This window comes from Megascapheus bottae, chromosome 17 (genome assembly GCF_031878675.1).
Source record: "Megascapheus bottae isolate mThoBot1 chromosome 17, mThoBot2.hap1, whole genome shotgun sequence".
In the NCBI taxonomy this organism is placed as follows: domain Eukaryota; kingdom Metazoa; phylum Chordata; class Mammalia; order Rodentia; family Geomyidae; genus Megascapheus; species Megascapheus bottae.
The window spans coordinates 12,979,228-13,004,286 of NC_143525.1; the positions used below are offsets into that span (position 1 = coordinate 12,979,228).

The 25,059-nt window shown below is 38.8% G+C and overlaps 1 protein-coding gene across 2 annotated transcripts in view; it reads left to right on the forward strand.

Moving 5' to 3' along the window:
• Rabep1 (rabaptin, RAB GTPase binding effector protein 1) overlaps positions 1-25,059 on the forward strand; it is a 93,625-nt gene that overhangs the window by 28,876 nt on the left and 39,690 nt on the right. For both annotated transcript variants that reach the window (XM_090349829.1, XM_090349830.1), the window contains exons 3-5: positions 11,621-11,824; positions 14,976-15,136; positions 17,410-17,529. In XM_090349829.1, coding sequence (XP_090205955.1) covers positions 11,621-11,824; positions 14,976-15,136; positions 17,410-17,529 — 485 coding nt within the window. The remainder of the gene's footprint in view (positions 1-11,620; positions 11,825-14,975; positions 15,137-17,409; positions 17,530-25,059) is intronic.

Below are 25,059 nucleotides of genomic sequence, written 5' to 3' on the forward strand. Positions count from 1 at the left end.
GTATGGAAATCAGATGTAGAATAGTTGTTTTATAAGCTATTAAGAGGAAAAGCATACTTTGATCATATTTTATTAAAATCATTGCTAAAACTTAAACGTTTTTAATGGAAAACATATAAAGGAAATACATGAAGGACTATGATGGGGGACCTAATTTGAAAGGTCATGGGAGATTGTTTACATTTTGGGTATTGGCTTAGAATGACATAGAGCCCAGGGCCATGTGTGTACTAGGTAAATACTCTACCACCAAGCTACTGTCTCCCTCTTAAAGTTTATTTCCACCATGGATTGATAAGTCTCTGCCTTACACTATATACAGTGATATGCTGTTGTCAGGATATGACATATTCTACATTAAATGTGTATTCATAGCTCTGGTGGTAGTGTTTCCTTTAATAATAAATTCAAACCCAGTGTGATACTAGTTAATGTCATGAGTCCCTACTCCCCTACCCCTTATGTTTATACTGGGACCTCTATAGCTATATCATCTCTCTACAGTTTTTTTTTCTCATTTTTATTTGTTAAGTACATTGAAGTTAATCTTGTCCAAAGCCTATTTGATTTGCTTCCTGGTGTTTCTCTATGCAGAAATAAAATGATTAGGAAACCGAATTGTCTTTTCTCTGAAATTCTGAAAAAAGCCTCCTTTCTGACATGCATCATCAGTTGTGTCTTTATATTTCTAAATTACATAGCTTATAATATAGGTTACTTAACAAAACATACTTAGTTTGCCCAGTGTTGGTGACTCATGCCTGTAATTCTAACTAGTTAGGAGGCTGAGATCTGAGGATTGTCCTTTTAAGCCAGCCCAGACAGGAGAGTCTGGGAGATTCTTATCTCTAGTTAACCACCAAAAAAAGCCAGAAGTGAGGCTGTGTCCGAAGGGTTAGGCTGTGTCTGGCCTTGAATACAAAAAAGCTCAGAGTCAGTGTCCAGGACCAGGACCAGTAAATACGCACGCACACGCACGCAGACCCAACACACACACACACACAGAGACACACGCGCGCGCATGTGCGCGCGCACACACAGACCCCAAACAAAAATCATACTTTATATAAAATTCCTTTAGATACCTAGATCCAGTGGGATCAATCTTCGATGTATTGTATCTTTATTATCTGAAGGTCTCAATAAACTTAAGCTGAGATAGTAGTTGAGGTATCTTTTTGCACAATTACAGAATTCTGTGATTTTATTTTATTTTTATTTTTTTTGCCAGTCCTGGGCTTGGGCTCAGGGCTTGAGCACTGTCCTTGGACTTTCTCAAGGCTAGCACTCTACCACTTGAGCCTCAGCACCACTTCCGGCTTTTTGATATGTATGTGGGGTACCGAGGAATAGAACCCGGGTCTTCATGCATGCTAGGCAAGCACTCTACCACTAGGCCAAACTCCCGGCCCCTATGATCCTTTTTAAGAGGTTTTGGTGGCATTCCTAAAGGGAATGCATGTTTTACGAAGTTAATGCTAGTTATTTAGGTTTTGTCTTGACTCCTTACCTATATCATAAAAAAAGATTTCCTCTAAGCATAAGTTTATGTTACTGTACCTACATAAAGTATGAACCAACTCATATATGGTTGCACTGGTGTTTACAGTATATAAAATGGTTTTGATATGTCAGCAGCCTTTGTTTTATCTTTCAACAAAGTAGGTCAAGGTCATCCTGAAAGTTTAAGTACTGTTTTGTTTTGCCTTACTGTTTTGTTTTTGAGTTTTTGCAGTATTGGAAATTAAACTCAGGGCTTTACACTCTGCCACTTGAACCATACTCCTAGTCCTCTTCGTTGTAATGGTTGTTATTTGTTTGGAATACTGTATAGATAATATATAAATTCAAACTAATGCAAATTGCTAATAAATGTATTGAAGTTGACATTATTAGAAGTTTCTCTACCCCCATATTGAGGTTTGAACCCAGAGCCTCATGCTTCTAGCTACCATTTGAATCATGATTTTATTCTTTATTTTGGTTATTTTTTAGGTTGTGTGTGTGTGTGTGTGTGCGCGCGCGCGCGCTCGCGTGTGCATGTGCACATGCACACATACACACCAGTCCTGGGCTTGGGCTCAGGGCCTGAGCACTGCCTTTGGGTTTTCTCAAGACTAGAGCTCTACCACTTGAGCCAAAGCACCATTTCTGGCTTTTTTTCTGTGTATGAATCGAACCCGGGTCTTTGTGCATGCTAGGCAAGCACTTGACCACTAGGCCAAGCTCCCGTCCCAGGTCTTATGGTTTTTTGCCTAGGATCATAGTCCTCTTATTTGAGCTTCCTATGTAACTTGGATGACAGCCTGTCCCACTATGTCCAGAATTTTTTTTTTTTTAATTGCAATGGGTTCTTTTTGTTTAGGCCAACTTTGAACTGCAATCTTTTGATCTCTGCCTCTGTTTAAGTAGCTGGTATTACAGATATGAGTCACTGTGTCCAGCTGAGAGATAACGATTTCTTTACTCTGTTTACTTCCTGTTTTTGTCTAAATATTAATTCCTCAGATTTCTTCAACTGAAAATATTATATGGCTTCAACTGAAAATATTAAAAGTTTTCTGAATTTTTTTTCCTCCTGAAAATACGTTTTGTTTTAGCTTCTTCATTTAACGAACTTCAGTACAAAACTTAGTACTATGGTGGTGTTTGTGTTTTGGAAATCCTTAGTCTTGAGCATTTAGTGACAGTCTGTTATATGAAGTATCAGACAGAAAGTTAATAGAATGGAGGGCATACTAGAGAATATTTGACAAGGTAATAAGTGTGATTTTGTAAGTGTTAGGGAAAATGTGATTCCATGACTTACAAACTGAATAGTATGTAATATAACTAATAGTAATCTCATACCTAAAAGCATCTAGAAATGTAGAGATAAAATGAGAAAAGAAACATACTTGTGGGGGGGGGAGGGAAATGGGTACCAAGACATGTGAAAGGATATCAATGTATGTGAATTAATGCACCTTCTATCTGGCAAATATCATGTAACCCTTTTACTAATTACAATAAAAAAAAAGAAACATACTGACAGGAGATACTGTATAAATGCAGTAATCACCAAACAACAATGAAATAAGGTCTTCAAAGGGCAAAACAATTGCCACCCTAAGATTTTATACTTAGCTGAATTATTTAAAAATACATTTCAGGAATATAAGAGCACTTGTCATCTATATAGTTATGAAATATAATTAGTCAGCTATGCTTTTGCAAGAGGAAAGTAAGCACAGAGGAATAATAGGATATAAAAATAATATGCAGTATAGAAATTCATAAATCTGGGCTGGAGGGTGGCCTAGTGGTAAAGTGCTTGCCCAGCATGCACAAAGCCCAGAGTTCGATTCCTTGGTAACCACAGACAAAGAAAAAGCTGGAAATGATGCTGTGGCTCAAATGGTAGAGTGCTAGCCTTGAGGACGGCCCAAGAACAGGGCTCAGGTCCTGAGTCCAAGCCCCAAGACTGGCGAAAGAAAGAGAAGGAAGGAAGGAAGGGATTAATTCATAAATCTGATTACTAAAAGCATCATCAAAGTAAGCCGTATACCAGTGGTTCACCCCTATAATCCTAGCTACTTAGGAGACTAAATAAAGCAAACTAGACAATTATACAATTAATGTGTAAGACAAAAAAAATCACTGAAGAATGTTGAAAAATGAACTATGTTGTAAAGTACATGCTTAGGATTTGTGAAACCTTAGAATGCATCCCATACATTGAAAAAAATAATTGAAGGAATGTAAAGGGCTATTTCATCATTAAAAAATAAGATAATTTTGAACTTTCTTGGGGGTGGTATTGTAGTTTAAACTCAGGTTCTTGAACATTCAAGTCCTATACTACTTGAACCACATCCCTTTTTGCTTTAATTATATTCTGTCCAGCCTGGAACCAACCACAGTCCTCTTGTCTATGCTTTGTAGATGGAGTGATAGGTACATACCACTATGTCCAACTTTCATTGATGGATTTGGGATCTCATACACTGTCTGCTCAGGCTAGCCTTGAACCACGTTCCTCCTATCTTTGTCTCCCATGTAGTTAGGGTTATAGATGTGAGCTATCCTGATAGCAGCAGTCATGACTTCCGTATCTTAAAAGAGGCACTTGCTAGACAGGCAGAACTGTGAGCTTGAGGCTAGCTTGACTATCTCTCAAAACAAAACTGAAAAGCTGGAGTAGAAGTGGGATGGAAGTGGGCATAGCTCAGGTGTAGAGTGCTTGCCTGCCCTCACTTCAATCTCCCTAGTACTACCACTCAGAGATGGCGGAGGCGCTAAACATTGATGGCTTATACCTGTAATCCTAGCTACTCAGTATCTGAGGAGGTTGGAAAATCTGAGACTTTTGTATACAATTAACATCAGAAAATTGGAAGTGGGACTATGGTTCAAAATACTAGAGAACTAGCTTTGAGCACAAAGAGCTCAGGGACAATGCTGCCTCTGAGCTGGGGGGTGAGGAGAGGAAGATTATTTTGAGTAATAGAATTTAAAGTGAGCATTAACTTGTAACTATTAAAACATTTATTAAAATTAGGAAGTGGAGGTGTGGTGCAAGTGGCAGAGCACTATCCATGAGTGAAAAAGCCAAAAGATTGAAAATTGAATGACCTGAGAGAACCTGGAAAATCACAAACTCTCAAAGCGTTAAAAAAGAAATAACAAGAGTTAATAAAATAATAAAGGAAAGGAACAGTTAAGTTTAATTAGATAAAAGCAATGCTTTCTGGATAAAACCAAGACAAAATACAAAGGCGTGCGTGCGTGCGTGCGTGCGTGCGTGCGTGCGTGCGTGCGTGCGTGCGTGCGTGCGTGTGTGTGTGTGTTGGTTTTGGGCTTGAACTCAGGGCCTGTTCACTGTTCTTGGGTTTTTTTTCAATGTTAGAGCTCTACCACTTGAGCCACAGCACCACTTCTGGTCTTTTCTATGTATGTGGTACTGAGGAATTGAACCCTGGTCTTCCTGCATGCTGGGCAAGCATTCTACTACTAGGCTAAACTCACAGCTCTGTTCTTGAGCTTTTTGTAGAGCTATTGCTCTACCACTTTAGCTATAGCTCTACTTTTAGTTGTTGTTGTTGTTGTTGTTGTTTGTTTTTGGCAATCTTGGGGCTTGCACTCTGGGCCTGGGCATTGTCCCTGAGCAATTCAGCTCAAGGCTACTGCCCTACCCCTTGAGCCACAGCGCCACTTCCTACTTCTAGTTTTTGTGGTGGTTAATTGGAGATAGGAGTCTTGCCTAGACTTTCCAGCCTTGGCTCAGATCCCAGCCTTTTCTGTTTTTTTTAATTTTTGCCAGTCCTGCCGCTAGAACTCAGGGTCTGAGTACTGTTCCTGAGCTTCTTTTGCTCCACTACTTGAGCCACCTCAGCCCCTTGAATAGCTAGGATTACAGGCTTGAGCCACCAGCATCTGGCTGTAATTTCAGTCTTTATGACTGAAATTCCATTGTGTAACCTTACCACATTTTCTTTTTCCATTCATCTATTAATGGGCACCTAGACTGATTCTATAACTTGGCAATTATGAATAGTGCTGTGAGAAATATGAATATGCAAGTATTTCAACTATATGCTGATTTTGATTCCTTCATCTATATACTTAGGTGTGGATCATATGTCAGTTATAATTTCTCCTTTTCTCCTCTTTCCTCTCCTTTTCTCCCTTACCTTTTTTTTTTGCCAGTCCTGGGCCTGAGCTCAGGGCCTGAGCACCGTCCTTGGACTTTCTCAAGGCTAGAGCTCTACCACTTGAGCCTCAGCACCATTTCTGGCTTTTTTTTTTTCTATGTATGTGGTACCGAGGAATTGAACCCAGGTCTTCGTGCATGCTAGGCAAGCACTCTACCACTAGGCCAAACTCCCAGCCCCTCCCTTACCTTTGGGAGGCTAGTTATTGTCCTGATACCAATCCCCTTCCCTCTCCCCCTCCCACACACAAAAAAAAACTTATACTAATTTCCTTCCTTCCCTCCCCTCCCCTCCCCTCCCCTTCCTTCTTTGTTGTTGGCCCATGGGGCTTGAACTCTGGTCCTGGGCACTATCCCTGAGCTCTTCAGCTCAGTTTTCTGGTGGTTAATTGGAGATACGATTCTCATATTCTTTAGTGCTGGTGCCCGGGCTGGCTTTGAACCTGAATCCTCAGATCTCAGCCTTCTGAGTAGCTAGAATTACAAGTGTGAGCCACTGCACCCAGCATGCAAGGAAATTTTTGAAGAAAGTTTTTTCAACGAATGGTGGCTGAAAATCTAGATATTCACTTGCAGAAAACAGTAGACCTAGTTAGAAGTCTTTTACCTTTTTTTACAAGGCTTAAATAGGAAGGGGTAACAATGTTCAAGAAGTAATATACTCACTACCTTATGAATGTAACTGTAACCCTATATACATCACCCTGACAATAAAAATTTTTAAAAAAGCTTAAATATAAAGTGTAGAAATATAAATCTCACTGAAGAAAACCAGATGACTTTTAAGATAAGATACACAATACATAATACATAAAAGAAACAAAAAGGTACAGTTTATCAAAATTAAAAAAATTAGCCAAGGGCTAATAGAGCATACTCTTAATCCTACTACTTAAAGAGGCTGAGATCTGAGTCCTTGAGACTCTTTTCTCCAGTTAACTAGCACAAAGCCACAAGCAGAAGTGTGGCTCAAGTGGTTGAGTGCTGTCCTTGAGTGAAAAAGTTGAAAACAAGAGGCCTTAAGTTCTAGCCTCATTACCTCACCAAAACAAACAACACACATATCTACAACGCAGACACTCAACTTACACACTCTGAATGAGTCATACTTATAATCCTAGCTACTTGCAAGGTAGAGATCTGGAAAATTGTGGTCCTTAGGCAAAGGTTGGGAATTCTATCTCAACCAATAAAAAGCTGGGCATGGTAGTACACATACATCATTCTAGCCAAATAAATGAAATGCCCGCCTTGCTCTGATTGGAATTTAAACATATTTACGGAGAAGATTTTGTTTAATTGGAGAAATTTTACTACAGATTGTTATTTTTTCTACTAGTATGGATGCTTGAACTCGTGGCCATGGGCTCTCTATGTGGTCTGGTCTTCTTGCCCCCAGCTGATGCTCTACCACCTGAGTCTTGATTCATTGGATTCTTTCAGACTTTTCTGTTGAGATGGGCTTGACAGATCTCAGACATCTAGGTAGGATTGGAGCATTGAGCTACTGCGCCTAGTTTGTTAATTTTTTATTTGTGACATTAGTATGGTATTTATATAAGAAAGCATCTATGTTTTTAGAGATGCATATGTCATGTGTGAGATTATGTAATATTTGTGGGACTTAATTTGAGAATGCTGTAGCTAAGAGAATGGATAATTGAAATAAATGTGGTACAGTCTTAAAAACTGGTGAATTTGTGTGAAAAATTCATAAGATTGTTGTGTTAAAACTCACGGATTAGGGGCCAGGAGTTTGGCCTAGTGGTTAAAGTGCTTGCCTAGCATGCATGAAGACCCGGGTTCGATTCCTTGGTACCACATATATAGAAAAAAAAGCCGGAAGTGGTGCTGAGGCTCAAGTGGTAGAGCTTTAGCCTTGAGAAAGTCCAAGGACAGTGCTCAGGCCCTGAGCTCAAGCCCAGGACTGGCAAAAAAAAAAAAAAAAAAAACTCATGGATTATAAGCATGAGAAGGTGTTAAGTATATAAGTCTAAGCCTTGATAAAATTGTAGTTTGTAGCAATGAATAAATACCTCAGAAATATGGAGAGGATGAAGGTTGAATACTGTGGAAATAGGTTATTTACAGCTATGAAAAAAATCCAAAAATAATCTATTTTTTTTTTTTTCTTTTGCTAGTCCTGGGCTTAAGCTCTGGGCCTGAGCACTGTCCTAGGGCTTCTCAAGGCTAGAACTCTACCACTTGAGCCACAGCACCATTTCTGTTTTTTTTCTATGTATGTGGTACCGAGGAATTGAACCCTGGTCTTTGTGTATGTTATGCAAGCACTCTACCACTTTTCCAAACTCCCAGCCATTTTTCTTTATATTTTAACACTGAAGCATAGTGCATGCACTCCCTCTCTCCCTCCCCCCTCTCTCTTTTTCTTTACCCCCTTCCTCTCCCCCTTTCCTCCTCTCCCTCTCTCCCTCTCCCTCCATCTCCTCTCTCCGCCCCTCCCTCCCTCTCTCTTCCCTCTCCTCCCCTCCCCTTCCTCTTTCCTCTCCCTGTCTCCCCTCTCCCCCTCCCCTCTCCCTCTCTCCTCTCCCCCTTCCTTCTCTTCCCTCCTCTATTTCTTTTTGTCCCTCTCCTCTTCTTTTTTTCTCTTTCCTTTTCACAGATTTTTATATTCAGTCCCAGATAGACAGATACCACTATTTCTTAGGCATCTATATTCTGCAGCTAATGTTTTTGTATCTCAGGTTAGAATTTCAAAACATTTTAACAGTGATAAGGAAATGATCTCAAACCAGTGTTGAGAGGGAGAGCAATGGTTTCTTAAATGACCTTACCCTGAATTTACTAGAAAGTTTTTCTCCCTTTTCATTCTTGGGACTAGTTTTTAATTCATGATTTTTTGGTGATGCTGGAATTTGGACTCAGAGACTCAAAACTTGTTGTGCTTAAGCCATGACTGCTTTTTGTTTTAGTTATGTTTGAATAGAGGCTCATGTTTTTGGCAAGGACTTGCCTACTGTCATTCTCCTTGCTGCAGGGGTCACAGTGTGGACCACTTTCTCTGGCTTGTTGGTAGGGATGGAGTCTTTCTAATGTTTTACCCTGACTGATGGAGCTCTGGCCACTATCCGGCTGATTTTTGCTTTCTGACCAACTAGGTGCCATGCCCATGTCGTTTAACAACAGTGAATGTCTTCACAACTTTTCAGAGCTCTTTGATACTGTTTGAGTTTTGCAATTGGTTAGACATTTGTTGCAAAAAAGCATTGCTACTCTCTTAGGAAACTGAAGTTTTTGAGGGCCTTACGATTCCCTTAAAGTTGTAAAGTTAGTACTGAATTTTAATTGAAATCCATTTATTTTTAGGGGCCATTTTTAGTTTGCATATTCTGCAAAGGATGTTGATGACTATTTTTTATGGTTATTAATAGAAGGGTTACATTATATTCACCAGATAGAAGGTGCATTACTTCACAAACATTGATACCCTTTCTCATGTCTTGGTCCCCATTTCCCTCCCCCCACCCTCCCTCACCTTGTTTTTCCCCCTTCCTACCAGATTTCAAATAACCAAATAAGCATATATACAATATATCAGATAACCAGGTAAAATACTGTAACAATATGATATAACCAAGGGATAGCAAAAGAGATGAGAGATAATATAGTACATTAAGGACAGCAATCACTCATTATATGGCTTTTGTTTCTATATCCTGGAAGTCCTTTCATTTAGTGTCATACTGTATGGCCTTATGTATCTAGGTTTTGCTCTATTGTAAATCTCTGCTAGCAGAGAGCCCAAGGTTTCTACTGATTATGACAAATGAGGGAAACCATTGAGCCTATGTTCCTTTGAGTCTGGCTTACTCAATATGATTTTTTTCTAAGTCTTTCCATTTCCTTATGAATGGGGCGATGTCATTCTTTCTGACAGCAGCATGACTTTTAATACTTAAAGATATAAAAATTAATATAAGAAGTATTAAATATATTTTAAACATAAGATACATTTTATATATACATATATATAATTAAGATAATCAAATGAGATGAAAGAGCAGTATATTGGAAAAAGTTTTGGAGAAGAAAGATTTATTATCCAGGCCTACAAACTGAGCTTCCAGATCAGAAGGACAACAGCAGATAAGCTGGGCAGTACCTTGCATGCTTGTTAAAAATCCTTGCACTTTGAGGGGTATTTCAGGAGGACTGTAAGTTTAGGGGCAGTCTAGGCTGCATATGAGAGAATTTATCTCAATACAAAATGAAGAATAAAAAAAAAAGCAAAGAAAATGAAAGAAGAAATTCTGGTCGCTAATAAGTGAATGACAAATACTCAAACTCTACAAGTTAGGGGAATGTAGATTAAAAAGATTATCCCATTAGCTGAGCACTAGTGCTTTATTCCTATAATCCTAGTTATTTAAGAGGCTGAAATTGAAGATTTGTAGTTTGAAGTCAACCCAGCAGGAAAGTTTGTGAGTCTCCTCATCTCAAATTAACTAGCAAAAACTGAAGTGGAGTTATGGCTCAAATGGTAGAATACTATCATTCAGCACAAAAGCTCAGGAACAACACCCAGGTCCTGAGACTGAGCCTCAGTACTGGCATAAAAAAATAAATGATTGGGGCCGGGAGTTTGGCCTAGTGGTTAAAGTGCTTGCCTAGCATGCATGAAGACCTGGGTTCGATTCCTCGGTACCACATACATAGAAAAAAAAAAAGCCGGAAGTGGTGCTGAGGCTCAAGTGGTAGAGCTCTAGCCTTGAGAAAGTCCAAGGACAGTGCTCAGGCCCTGAGCTCAAGCCTAGGACTGGCAAAAAAAAAAAAAAAAAATAATAAATAAATAAATGATAACTCTCTTGCACTCAAGATGTTCATAAGACTATTTTTTTTTTAATGGAGAAAAGTAACTTGGTAAGGGTGGGAAAACAGGCACATCCTATGCATTGGTGATAGGTTTATCTTTTTCAGAACTCAGTATGTCCAATAATATCTGCTCTAAATAGGTTTAAATCATTTAGTAACATTGGATCAATCTACTATAAAAAAAGATGATGGGGGGGGACTGAAATTAATCCCAACTTCAAAACAAAACCCTGGATATAGCACTCTTGCTTTCTTTTCTCTATGAAATAATTCTAATTTCTTCTTCCTCCTCCTCCTCCTCTTTCCTCCTTCTTCCTTCTTGCTGCTGCTGCTGCTATTGTCCTGGGACTTGAACTCAGGGTCTGGGCAATGCCTTAGGCTTTCTCTAGGCTAGCACCCTACCAGTTGAACCACAGCATCACTTCTGGCTTTTCCTGTGATTATTTGGAGATAAGAGTATCACTTTCCAGCCCTTGGCTGACTTTGATCCACTTAGGATCCCCAGATCTCAACCTCCTGAGTAGGGAGGCTTACAGGCATGAGCTTCCAATAAATTATTTTATCATTACAAAAATCCTGTGAAGTAGTACTTTTCAGTCTTCTAACTTGACAGATGTATATGCTAAGCCCAGAAAAGTTAATTTGACAAAATTCGTGGTGGATGAGCCTATATACACCTTTAAAACAATGACTTCAAGCACTGTGCCATTACTTAGTTAACAATAGATTTGTAATACCCAGCAAACCTTAGGTTTCATCCTTTACTAAGTTGCCCCACACCTGTATTTCCAGCCATTTGGGAAGCAGAGGCATGAAGCAAGTTCCAATGCCAGACTGGGCAAAGATACTGAGATCCTATCTCAAAAAAAAAAAGTGAAACGACTAGTGGTATCTGGTTCAAGTGGAAGAGTACTGCTTAGGAAGCAGTTCATACCCAGTACTAAATAACTAAGGTTTTTATTATTATTATTATTATTATTATTATTATTATTAAAAATGATTTTCTGCTCTAACGTTTTAAAATCTAAATTGGTTAGATTTTTAGTCTGGTAAAGTGAACTTTTTGTTAATAGGAAGTCTTTGGCTTTTTTCCAGAGGATCTGAAGAGACAGAATGCAGTTTTACAAGCTGCACAGGATGATTTGGGACACCTTCGGACACAACTATGGGAAGCTCAGGCAGAGATGGAGAATATTAAGGCTATTGCCACAGTGTCTGAAAATACTAAGCAGGAAGCAATAGATGAAGTAAAAAGACAGTGGAGAGAAGAAGTTGCTTCACTTCAGGCTGTTATGAAAGGTAAAGAAAAAAATCAGTTTTATGAATTTCTGTGACAGCTAAGTTTCAGATGGGCACCAAATATATTCTGAGTTTATTTGTAGTTTTATGTTCTATTATCTTCAGGGTTTTCTGAAGAAGATTAAAGAAGAGTTGGGGTATTATAAATGGGTTTATCACCTGTATCCTTAACAGAATTAAGGAGAACTACAGCAGATTAGAGAGACAATGCATCAAATGAGGACTATAAATAACTAAGATTTAATACAAGGCTCAAAAGTATATTTTTGTATAGAGGTCATGCATGTATTATCAATGAATCAAGCTGTGTGGGGTACAGGGAGTATGCTGAACTGGATAGGCTGCCATGAAAAGGGTTGAAGGAATTATTTTATATGTAACAGGTCTAGTTAACCATTGCTCCTCTAGTTATTGTTGCCATGTTACTAAGATTATTATATTGAAAAAATGTGGACAATAGCCTGTGAATTAGAATGGGCTTTACGGATTGCCAGCATATGACCCCTTGGTTGGAGGAAGTGTGCTAATCTAGAAGTCTCTATCTTCTTTTGGAACTAATACTTCTTATATTTCTGAGAAGATGGTGACAAAATGAAGTATCCCCTGGATTTAGGATCCGGGAATCAATTAACACTATAACTTTGAAATAATGTTGACCCCTCCTGCCCCAGTCTTTGCATTTGAGTGCCAGGTTTTGGTTGTAGTGCTCTTGGTAAGCACAGGTGAGGCTAGGTGAGACAGGTAGGGCTAGCCCTATTCATGTCTAGTCACCACATTAAGGATCAGTCTAGGCTCTGTGAACTGTAGCAGTTCACACAAAAGAGTTCATTTTTCCTACAGAACAAAAAATCTAGCTATAGGTAATTTAAGACTGGGTGTAATGGTTCCATAGTATCACTAGCATCCCAAGCTTCTTAAGCCATCTTTCCCATCTTTCTCTTCATCCTTACATGTACTTTTCAACTTCATTTTTGCTTTACTCCAGAAAATGGCTGCCACTTCTCTAGCCAACATAAGAAAGGCTGAAGTTAAAGTTTTTCTTTTTCTTTTTCCCCCAGTCCTGGGGCTTGAACTCAGGGCCTGAGTACTGTCCTTGGGCTTTCTCAAGGCTAGAGCTCTACCTCTTGAGCCACAGCACCCCCCCTGGCTTTTTCTATGTATATGGTACCAAGGAAATGAAGCAGGTCTTTGTGCACGTTAGGCAAGCACTCTAACACTAGGCTAAACTCCTGACCCCAAGTTAAAGTTCTCTATGAATTTCCAGCATATATCCCCTCAAATGTGTGGTTATGGATGACTATAACTAAAGGAAAACAAAATATAGTTTTCATTTTTATATATTATTAATTAATTAATTAATTAGTTTTGGTCAGTCATGGGGCTTGAACTCTGGGCCTGTGCGCTGTCCCTCACATCTTCAGCCCAAGGCTAGCACTTTGAGCGACAGCACCACTTCTGTTTTTTCTGGTGGTTAATTGAGCCAAGACTCTCATGAACTTTCCTGCGTGAGCTGGCTTTGAACTGGGATCCTCCAATCTCAGCTTCCTGAGTAGCTAGGATTACAGGCTTGAGCCACTGGCATCTGGCTTATTATTTTTGTGAGTCTCATGCTACTAGGCTAATAGTCTACTACTGAGCTACTTAGCCAGCCTCTTAATTTGGGAACACTGATGTCCTAAACAAAATTAGTGTCTGTTAATAAAGAAGAAAAATGGGAACTAATGGGCAATTAACAGTTTATGTTACATCGTAAGTTATGTATATACATATTATTATTTTCTTGTGGTTGTGGGACTTGAACTCTGGGCCTAGGCGTTGTCCCTGAAGGCTACCGCCCTACCTCTTGAGCCACAGCCCCACTTCCCATTTTCTAGTGAATAATTGGAGGTAAGATTTTTTAGTGCCCAGGCTGACTTTGAACCAGGATCCTCAGATCTCAGCCTCCTGAGTAGTTAGGATTACAGGCATGAGCCACTGCACCTGGCTTGTATATAGGTATTTTTGTGCCAGTCCTGGAGCTTGAACTTATGGCCTGGGCATTGCCTCGCAGCTTTTTTTTTTTTTTTATTTTTTTATTTTTTTGCCAGTCCTGGGCTTGAGCTCAGGGCCTGAGCACTGTCCTTGGACTTTCTCAAGGCTAGAGCTCTACCACTTGAGCCTCAGCACCACTTCCGGCTTTTTTCTATGTATGTGGTACCGAGGAATCGAACCCGGGTCTTCATGCATGCTAGGCAAGCACTTTAACCACTAGGCCAAACTCCCGGCCCCTGCCTCACAGCTTTTTTGCTCAAAACTACTGTTCTACCACTTTGAGCCACAGCTCCATTTCCAGTTTTCTAGTACCAGTGATAGGCTCATAGACATTTCCTGCTTGGGCTGGCTTTGAACCATAATCCTTAGGTGTCAGCTTCTTTGAATAGCCAGGATTATAGGTATGAGTCACCAGTGCCCAGCATGCTTTTTTTTTTTTTTGCCAGTCCTGGGCCTGAGCACTGTCCTTGGACTTTATCAAGGCTAGAGCTCTACCACTTGAGCCTCATCACCACTTCTGGCTTTTTTCTATGTATGTGGTACTGAGGAATCGAACCTGGGTCTTTGTGCATAGGCAAGCACTCTTATCACTAGGCCAAACTGCTGGCCCTCCAGCTTAAAATATTTTAAAGAAAGGGCTGGAGGTATGACTTAATTGGCTGATTACTTACCCTGAATCAATCTCTGGTTTTGAAGAAAAGGTAAAGCCCTTTAATAATGACTTTATAGAAATTTTTCTTGATATAGCGTTTTGGTGTGTTGGTAAAATATTGCAGAGACAATAGCTCTTTCCCATTTTCGGATAGATAGTATGATCTGTATTTGTCTTGAGAGCCATAGTGTTTTGTGTACTAACATAAATTTTGGAGTTTGTCTTCAGTTTGAGTTCATCTGCTTCTTGCTGGTTATGAAGCAATGACCAAACTTTTACACTTCCCTAAGTAAGTTTTCTTATCTGTAAAATAATATGCAGCACAGATTAATTGTGAAAGTTAGGGATGATGATTCATTTGCTCTCTCATTTTTGTAGTGAATTAGAAGTGTTCCAGAAATTGGGCATACTTTTTTATATAACTTTAAAAAGTCTAAACTGCCAGATATTTCCCCTACTCTTTTGTAGAAACAGTCCGAGACTATGAGCACCAGTTTCATCTTAGGCTGGAGCAGGAGCGAGCACAATGGGCGCAGTATCGAGAGTCCGCAGACCGGGAAATAGCTGACTTACGGAGGCGACTGTCAGAAGGACAAGAGGAAGAAAATTTAGAAAATGAAATGAAAAAGGTATGAAGGAATATGTTCTTCTATAGAAATACTTGAGGGTTGGGAATGTGGTTTAGTGGTAGAGCGTTTGCCTACCATGCATGAAGCACAAGTTTTGATTCCTCATAAAACACAAGCCAGAAATGGCACTGTGGCTCAAGTGGTACAACGTTAACCTTGAGCAAAAGAAGTTTGGAGACGGTGCCCAGGCCTTGAGTTCAAGCCCCAGGACTGGAGAAAAAAATTCCATATGTAATTATTTTTGTGTTGGTCTTGGGGCTTGAACTCAGGGTATGGAACTGTGTCTGAATTTTTGTGCTCAAGGCTAGTTCTCCACCACGTGAGCCACAGCTCCACAACTGGCTTTTTCACTGTTTATTTGGAGATGAGAGTCTTTCTTACCAGGGTTGGCTTTGAACTGTGACTTTCAGATCTCAGCTTCCTGAGTAGCTAGGATTACATATGTGAACCACTAGTGCCAAGCTTTTAGAACAGTTTGATTAACAGAAAAATTATGAAGATAGTAGAATTTCTAATCTACTGTATGTATGCCCAGTTTTTCTTATTAATACCTTATATTAGCATAAGTACTTATCACATTAAGAAACAAATACTGGGTTGAAGGTATAGTTCAGGTGGTAGCATGCCAGGTAATGAGCAAAAGTATCAGATTCTGAGTTTGAATTCTAGTCTCAGAAAAAAGTAAACTAATATTTATTATTATTAACTAAAGGTCTGTTTGCATTAGTTTTCACTTAATGTTCTTGTCTGTCTGTCTGTCTGTCTTTTTTTTTTTGGATTTTACTTCATGGATTGCATCCAGGGCACCATATTACATTTAGTCATATGGTCCCTTTTCAGCTGTAACAGTTTCTCAGAATTTCTTTGCTTTTTTTTTCCCCCTCTTGCGCCAATCTTGGAGCTTGAACTCAGGGCCTGAGCACGGTTCCTGGGCTTTCTCAAGGTTAGAGCTCTACCACTTGAGCCACAGTACCAATTCCGGCCTTTTCTATGAATGTGGTACCGAGGAATCGAACCCAGGTCTTCGCGCATGCGATGCAAACACTGTACCCCGAGGCCAAACTCTCAGCTCAGTTTCTCTTCTTTTAATGACCCTTCTGACATTTTAAATTTATTGGTTTTTGTTGCTGGTGGTTTGTGATATGGTATTTTTAGCTCACCTAGTCTAGTATCAAACTAAAAATCACCTGACTCAGCCTTGAGTGTTAGGATCACAAGCATGTATATCCATGTTCTGGTTTGTTCTATCATTTATAAAACTAATCTTCAGAAACATCTAATAGAAACATCCAATGCTTAAAATTGTAATCTAATATTTGTATTAATAAATAACTTGATAAAGCTCTGCTTGTTTCCTCTTTTGTTTTTTTCCCTGCTGATTTTTGTCAAGGAAGCTTCCCAAACTAGACCTATGAAAATATTTTAAACTCACATATCTTTTCCATGTAGTACTTAATTCAAAGCAAAATAAATTATGACTTGATAATCTGAATTCCTCTTTTCATGTTTTTTTTGGGGGGGGGAAATTCCCTTCATGTTTGGGCATAGGTGGTAATTTTTTCTATGCTGAACAATTTATGGTAAGTTTGATCTCATTTACATTCAGTGTTTAAGATTCATTTTCATTAACAGGGTGAGGCTAGCTTTTACATGAGATACTTTCTTTTTTTTTTTTGTTGGTCCTGGGCTTGAACTTTGGGCCTGCCTGCTATCCTTGAGCTCTTCAATTCAAGGCTACCATCCTACCCCTTGAGCCACAGTGTCACTTCCAGCTTTCTAGTGGTTAATTGGAGATAAAGAATCTCACGATCTTTAGTGCCTAGGCTGGCTTTGAACCATGACCCTCAGAGCTCAGCCTGAGAAGCTAGGATTTCAGATGTAAGCCACCTCGCCTGGCCAGATGAGATATTTTCTAACGCAGTTGCTCAGATACTTAAGAAATCAAGGATGGGTTGATGGGATATGTCATATGCATGCATGAAAATGTCATAAATCCCCTTGTATAACTAATACTGATTTAAAGTCTTTTAAAGATTAAAAGGAATTCAAATATATTGCATTGAATTAATTTCTATATTCACTCAATTCTAAATAAAAAATTTGAGGAAAGTTTTAATGACTTGATGTTCCTACTAATGCACCATTTAAAAGTTAAACTTGATTCACTTATGAATGATTATAAAGTGCCTACTGCTGTTATTTGTTATACTAATTTTTAGTTTCTTAGAAGTACAGTGTGTGAATTGTGCCATTTAACTCTTTTTTAACCATAGGCCCAGGAGGATGCTGAGAAACTTCGGTCTGTTGTGATGCCCATGGAGAAGGAAATTGGAGCTTTGAAAGATAAACTGACAGAGGCCGAAGACAAAATTAAAGAGCTGGAAGCCTCAAAGGTGGTTAAACACTCCTATCTGTCCCTAATGCCTCAACAAAATTATAATCACTAAGAGAGGAAAGCTCATCTAGACTATGCATTTGAAATATAGAAAAAAAAAAGAAAAAAACTGATTATGTATCTTACATCTTATTTAAAATAGAGAAACAAATGCAGTGAGATAATTTTCCCATATAGATGTTATTCAGTTTCATTAATTTTCCTATTTATGAAAATAAACTGCAAATTTGACATTGTTTTCTGATGCCAACAGCAGACTTGATGTTTGAGAGATGATATAGCTGTAATATAACTTAATTTGTTGGCCATAAACACACAACAGAGAAGATACTAAGGGAACATTGAAAATGTTAATAATTAAAAGTTAGCAGGATACTGGAGGTTTAGCTTAATGGTAGAACATTAGCATGACATCAATTAAATCAATAAGAAAGGAAACAATGGAAAAAAGGCAAGCAAAAAGAATAGAGCAGGAATATAGAAAATAGAAACTGGATTACCAGGTTAGATTTTTAAAAATTTTAGCTTTAGGGGCCAGGAGTTTGGCCTAGTGGTGGAGTGCTTGCCTAGCATGCACGAAGACGCGGGTTCAATTCCTCGGTACCACATACATAGAAAAAAGCTGGAAGTGGTGCTGAGGCTCAAGTGGTAGAGCTCTACCCTTGAGAAAGTCCAAGGACAGTGTTCAGGCGCTGAGCTCAAGCCCCATGACTGGTCAAAAAAAAATTTAGCTTTATACTCTTATGAAAAATACCTTATATATCACAAAGTAATATTAAAAATACACCTCCTAACCTCTAACTGGAAACAAAAGAAAAGAACCAACACCACCCCTCCATATAAAATACATAAACTAATAAGTAACAAGAGACACTATCTCATAAACACTTCTTCAGTAAAGTAGGCATGAACTTGAATGAACCTTATGTAGCCTTGAAATATCTAAACCAGAAAGTAATGATGATAAGAAGAAATTGATAATTAGAGTAGCAGATTTGAATTGACCTTTAGAGAGAACAACAATTAGGGGGCTGGGAGCATCACCTAGTTGGTAGATTGCTCACCTAGCACACACCACATCCTGGGTTGGATTCCTCAGTATCACATACACAGAAAAAGGTGGAAGTGGTGCTGTGGCTCAAGTGGTAGAGTGCTAGCCTTGAGAAAGCCCAACAATTGTGCCTAGCCCCTGAGTTCAAGCCCTAGGACTTGTTTGCGTGTGTGCGGGTGGGGGTGTAGACAAACAAGTCAGACACACTAGACCCTCCCCCCCCCTTTTTTTTTTTTGCCAGTCCTGAGGTTTGAACTCAGGGCCTCAGCACTGTCCTTAGGCTTTTTCCTCAAGGCTAGCACTCTGCCACTTGAGCCGTAGCATCATTTCTGGCTTTTTCTATGTATGTGGTACTGAGGAATCGAACCCTGGTCTTTGTGTGTGCTAGGCAAGCACTCTACCACTAGGTCAAACTCCCAGCCCTACCAGACGCTTTTATAAGGTTAGAAAGCATGGCAGTAAAAAGGTCAGCATTTAATAGCATAGATGACCATGGGAAAATTACTTAGTGTGCTTTGTTTTTTCCTCAACTGTAAACAGGGATAATATGCCTACCAGCCTCCAGATTATTAATGAGGTTCATTCAAGTTTGTGCATAGATTCATTTAAGATATTCATGGTGGAGCAAGCACCTTTTAAGCAAGTGTAAAGCCCTGATTTCAAATCTTGGAACCAAAAAGATGAAAAATGAAAAACAAAACACTTAGGCTAGCACATGGGACATTACTGTTAGTAGTATTTTTAGTATTTTCAGTTTCCTTTTTGTAGTATGTCTGAACATTATGATACATTGAATTTGTCATACTAAGGCTTAACATTTTTCTATAAAGTCAAAAAATAGAATGGCAGTTAAAGGCTAAGAGTTTGGCTTAGTGGTAGAATGCTTGCTTAGTATGCATGAAGACCTGAGTTCAATTCTTTGGTACCACATATAGAGGGAAAAAAAAGAATGAAATAGAATGACAGTTAAAGCAAGATGACTAGAAATGAGAAAAATACTCATGGAAAAAAATCACAAGTATTTACCCTATTTCTTTAAAAAAATTACAAAAATAAAGGAAATAATACAAACACGAGAAGAAATTAGTGAGAGGGACTGGGAGCATGACCTCGGGGTAGAGTGCTTACCCAGAATGCACACATACATATGTACCACATACATAAGGCTGGAAGTGGTGCAATGGCTCAAGTGGTAGAGGACTAGTCTTGAGAAAGCCTAAGGACAATGCCTAGGCCTTTAAGTCCATGCCCTGGAACAGGCAAAGAAGCGGGGTGGGATGAGGAATAAGATAGAAAAGCAAAAGGCAAGCCGGGCATGGTGGCTCATACCTGTACTAGCTACTCAGGAGGCTGAGATCTGAGGATCCAGGTTAAAAGCCAGCGGGTGCACAAAAGGTCCTGAGACTCTGATCTCCAATTAACCTCTAGAAAACAGGAAGTGGGACTTAGGGTAGGTGGTAGCCTTGAGCTGAAGAGCTCAAGGACAGTGCTCAGGCAGAGTTCAAGTCCCATGACCACCAAAAAAAAAAAAGAAAGAAAGAAAAAAGAAAAGCAAAAGGCAATAGAAAATATTGAATGAAAAATGATAGGATATTTCAATAGATACATGCCTGATAAAATGATTAAGAAGGCCAGCACATGGTGCATAATCCTGGCTCTACTGATGGTAGAAATTGGGGACAATCATAGTTTGGGGCCAGCCTTAGCCAGAAGTTTTCAAGACTCCTTCTCAGCCAACAAGCTGGATGTGGTGATGCCTGTGATCTCAGCTGTGTGGGAGAAATAGGTAGGAGGTTTGTAGTTTGAGGCCCTCTCAGGCAAAAATGCAACATAAATCCAAAAATAGCTAAAACTAAAAGGTCTGGGGAACATAAAATGGAGTAGTACCTGCAAGTAGTGTTTGAGTTCAGACTCCAGTATTGCTAAAAAGAACAAAAAACAAAAAAGACTCACGGGAAAAAGAGAAAAAAAAGACAAATCATTTGAAATGAAACACAGGATATGATTACATATCAGTAGCTTTGAAAATAGTTTATATAATAAAGAGTGTTACCCCAATAACTTTACAAAGGAGAAAATGAAAAAGTTCTGGTAGGCATATTGGTATACCTGTAATTCCAGCATCCAGGAGGAGACATCACAGCTAGTGCTGGCTGTGCAGCATGATCCTGCCTCAAAACACAAAGAACAAAAACTGGGAAAGAAGTGATGAAACCACTTAGATTGTCTGTCTAAAGAAGCCAGAGAATACACACTAGGTTATTAGAGATAATATGAATTTAACAAGCTGAAAACTTTTATTGAGATTGCCATAGAAATAGGTGTTGCTGTACCCCAGTATTAATTCAATTAAAGAATGCCATGGATTAAGTACTCTTATTTACAACAATACTTTTTTTTAGTTACTTAAGAATAGATCTGAGATCAAATAGGCAAGATCTAAATAGAATGTATTATAAATGGAGACCTGGAGACATTTGTTCTTTAGCGAATAGAACATGATAAAACATTATGTCCTAGAATTAATTTATAAATTTGAAATCCATCGGGGTTTAATAAGGAACTTGGCAAATACATCTTAGAATTATAAAGAAAAGCAACAGATACCCAGATATCATTTTGAAGAAGGTAAGGTGGGGAGATTTGTCCTACCAACTAGATTAAGATACAACCATGCTCTTGGTTCAATCCTCTATACTACCTTCCCCCAGTAGAGGGAAGACTTACAGTGAAGGTACTGAAATTAAGATAATGTTTCCTGCATAAACAAATGAACCCATGAAACAGAGTATTAACTCAGGTATAAACCCATATGTATGTGAAAAATTTGGTATACATTGCAAATTGGCGGGTAAGGACAGATTTTTTTTAAAATACGCTTTTTGATATCCTAAAAATTTGGAAGACTAAAGAGGAATCACAGAAAAGTAATAGGGAGGAGTCATCGATGGGAGAATTGCAGTGAGTGGGTTTGCTCAGGGACAGAGCCCAGGCCATGAGTTCAAGCCCCAGTATCAGTCAAAAAGAAAAAAAGGAATGTGGAGGGGAAAGAATGTTGAAAGGAATGACTCCAATAAAAATACATTTATATGTTAAAATGAAACCTCTCATGCCTGTTATCCTAGCTACTCAGGAGGCTGAGATCTGAGAATTGTAGTTCAGAGTCAGCACTAAAGTCGATGAGACTCTTATCCAAAACTGGAAGTGGCACTGTGGCTCAAGGGTAAGGTGGTAACCTTGAGCTGAAGAGCTCAGGGACAGTGCCTAGGCCCAGAGTTCAAGACCCACAACCAACAAAAAAAAACAAAAAAGAAAAGAAAAGAAAGGAAACCCCTTTGTACAGCTATTCAATGAAAGAGAATTAAAATAAGACTCAAGCTTCTCAATTTAATATTCAGCCCCAGAATAAATTAAAAGAGAAAAAAAGATGTTAGGCCCCTAAACATTTTTACTTTTTCTTTTTTTTCCTTTTGAGACAGAATTTTGCTATGTAGCAGAAACTGGCCTCTTAACTCTTGATCTTCCCACCTCTACTTCCTGAATGTTGGGTTTATAGGCATCTAATTCCATGCTTCACAAGGTTTCTTAAGTAAGACAAAAATACTGATTGGAGAAACTGACAAATTTGGTCATATTAAAATAGCTTTCTTATTAAAAGATACTATAAAAAGACTGAAGGTATGGCTCAGGTGCTGCTAGCTAGGAGCAAGAAAATTGAGTTAAGTTCAAGTCTTAGTGGCAGCACTAGAAAAGCTACAGACTGTGAGACGATTGCTATGACTCATACACATAAAAATTAATACTCAAGGGGCTAGGAATATGGCTTGGTGGTACAGTGCTTGCCTAGCAAACATGAGCCCTGAGTTCCATTCCTCAGTATCACATAACCAGAAAAGACTGGAAGTGGCCCAGTGGCTCAAGTGGTAGAGTGCTAGCTTTGAGCACAGAGAGGCTCAGGGATAGAGCCCAGGCCCTGAATTCAAGTCCCACGACTCCTCCCCCACCCCAACAAAAAAAAAAACCACCCTCAAAATTAACAAAAATTGCCAAGTTCATAAGTGACAAAGGGCCCATTGGAAAGACAGATAAATACCAAAATACCAGATAGTTGTAGCATCTGTCATCATATTGGACCCCCAGATGACTAGTTTAGTGGGTTCTGGGGTGACTTGTTGCTTCCTATCACTTTCTTCTGATACTTTTAACCAGGTGTTTGTTCTCACCCTTCTTTGTTACTAAGGGTGCAGGACTCAAAGACATTCAAATACTGTGCTGTTCCTTGTACCATCATCCAGAAATTCTCAATAGCTTCCAAATGTTAGAAACTCATCTATTTGTAGAAAATTAGCATTAATAGCTAGCAGAATTAGTGGTTTGTATCCTACCATTTTCTGTCTGCTGTATTGATTTCTTATCATCTATTACCTAGTAACAGGTCAAAGAAAACACCTTACAAGAGTCCTGACTTCTCCATGCTGGCTTAGTATCTTGTTGGCTGTCATCACACTGATCCTTAAATAATCATTTTAGTTGCTGACCATTCTGTAATGGTCACATAAGCCTGTCATTTTAAGTTTTAAAAAGTAGGAAAGTAGAGCTGGTGCAGTGCCTATAATCCTAGTTACTCAACAGACTGAGATCTGAGGATCAAGGTTTAAAGCCACCCTGGGCACAAAAGGACCTGGGACTCTATCCCCAATTAATCTCTAGAAAATGGAAAGTGAAGAAAGTTCAAGGACAGTGCCAGGCCCTGAGTTCAAGCCCAAGGACTGGCCAAAGGAAAATAAAAGACATGAAAGTGACCTTGAATATTACCTCAGATATAACCATTTGAAATAGTTGAATGGTAAGTAAATGATAGGTGTTTAGGATAGACACTTTATATAACACAGTGGCCTTATTATCCTAAGTTTTCTGGGGTAATATTCCAATTGTTAATATTCTGAATATGATAGGAAATTGTTCAACAAAAAGAAAGCATTCTTGAAAAGATATGATTTTCATTTTTGCTTGTTTTTTTTGCCAGTCCTGGGGCTTGAACTAAGGGCCTGAGCACTGTCCTTGGGCTTTTCTCAAGGCTAGAGCTCTACCACTTGAGCCACAGCACCACTTCTAGCTTTTTCTGTGTATATTGTACAAAGGAATAAAACCTGGGTCTTCGTGCATGCTAGGCAAGCATTCTACCAGTAGGCCAAACTCTGGGCCCCAAGATAGGATTTTTAAAAGCATTCTATACTTGCCCAAGTAAGACACCAGCTATTTTTTCTAACATGACTTTTCTTCTGCCTCCTCTGAGCCTATGTGTTGGTGACAATATCTTCATTTAAATAAATTTATTTTAGAATTACTTTACTAGATATCAAAGAACAACAGTTATAAGGATAATATAGCAATATTTTTCGTAGACATGAACTGAAGTGTAACTGAAAAATTGGGAATATGCATTTTACTTTAGAAATTCAAATTAGAACTACTTTTTTTTGAAAAGCAAGGGTCATAACTATAATAAAGTTTTAGGGCCGGGAGTTTGGCCTAGTGGTAGAGTGCTTGCCTGGCATGCATGAAGCCCTTGGTTCGATTCCTTGGTACCACATACATAGAAAAAAAGCCAGAAGTGGTGCTGAGGCTCAAGTGGTAGAGCTTTAGCCTTGAGAAAGTCCAAGGACAGTGCTTATCCCCTGAGCTCAAGCCCAGGACTGGCAAAATAAATAAAAATTAAATTAAAGTTTTATATTTTCAGGAGATAGGATTATGGATAATACCTAGTATTATGTTATAATCTGAATTTTAGTGTGTTGATTTTTAATTAAGATTTATAATTTCCTTCCTATCTATATCTTTTTTTTTTTTTTTTTTTTTTTTTGGCTGGTCTGGGGCTTGACCTCTGGGCCTAGGTACTATCCCTGAACTTCTTTTGCTCATGGCTAATGGCTTTATTACTTGAGCCACAGAGCCATTTCTGGCTTTTTGAGTAGTTTATTGGGAATGAGTGTCTCATAGATTTTCCTGCCAGGGCTACCTTTGAACCACAATTGTGAGATCTTAGCCTCATGAATGGCTAGTATTTTAGGTTTGAGCCACTGGCATCCAGCTGTGTTTTATAAGTAATACTTATAAATGTTGTTCACAATCTGTGACCTATGGAATTGAAACCTCTTTGTATAACTGCTTAACAATAACAAATTTTAAAATTTTTTTTAAATTATAAAGGGGGCTGGGAGCGTAACCTAGTGTTAGAGTGCTCTCCCAGCATGCACGAAGCCCTTGGTTCGATTCATTGGTACCACATACTCAGAAAAAGCCAGAAGTGGAGCTGTAGCTCAAGTGGTAGAGCATTAGCCTTGCGCAAAAAGTGTCCAAGGACAGGGCATAGGCCCTGAGTTCAAGTCCCATGACTGGCAACAAAAAAATTATAAATGTTAATTTTTATAAATGCAAATTTGTGTAAAATTGAATGCAAATTCTTTTAAGACCTTA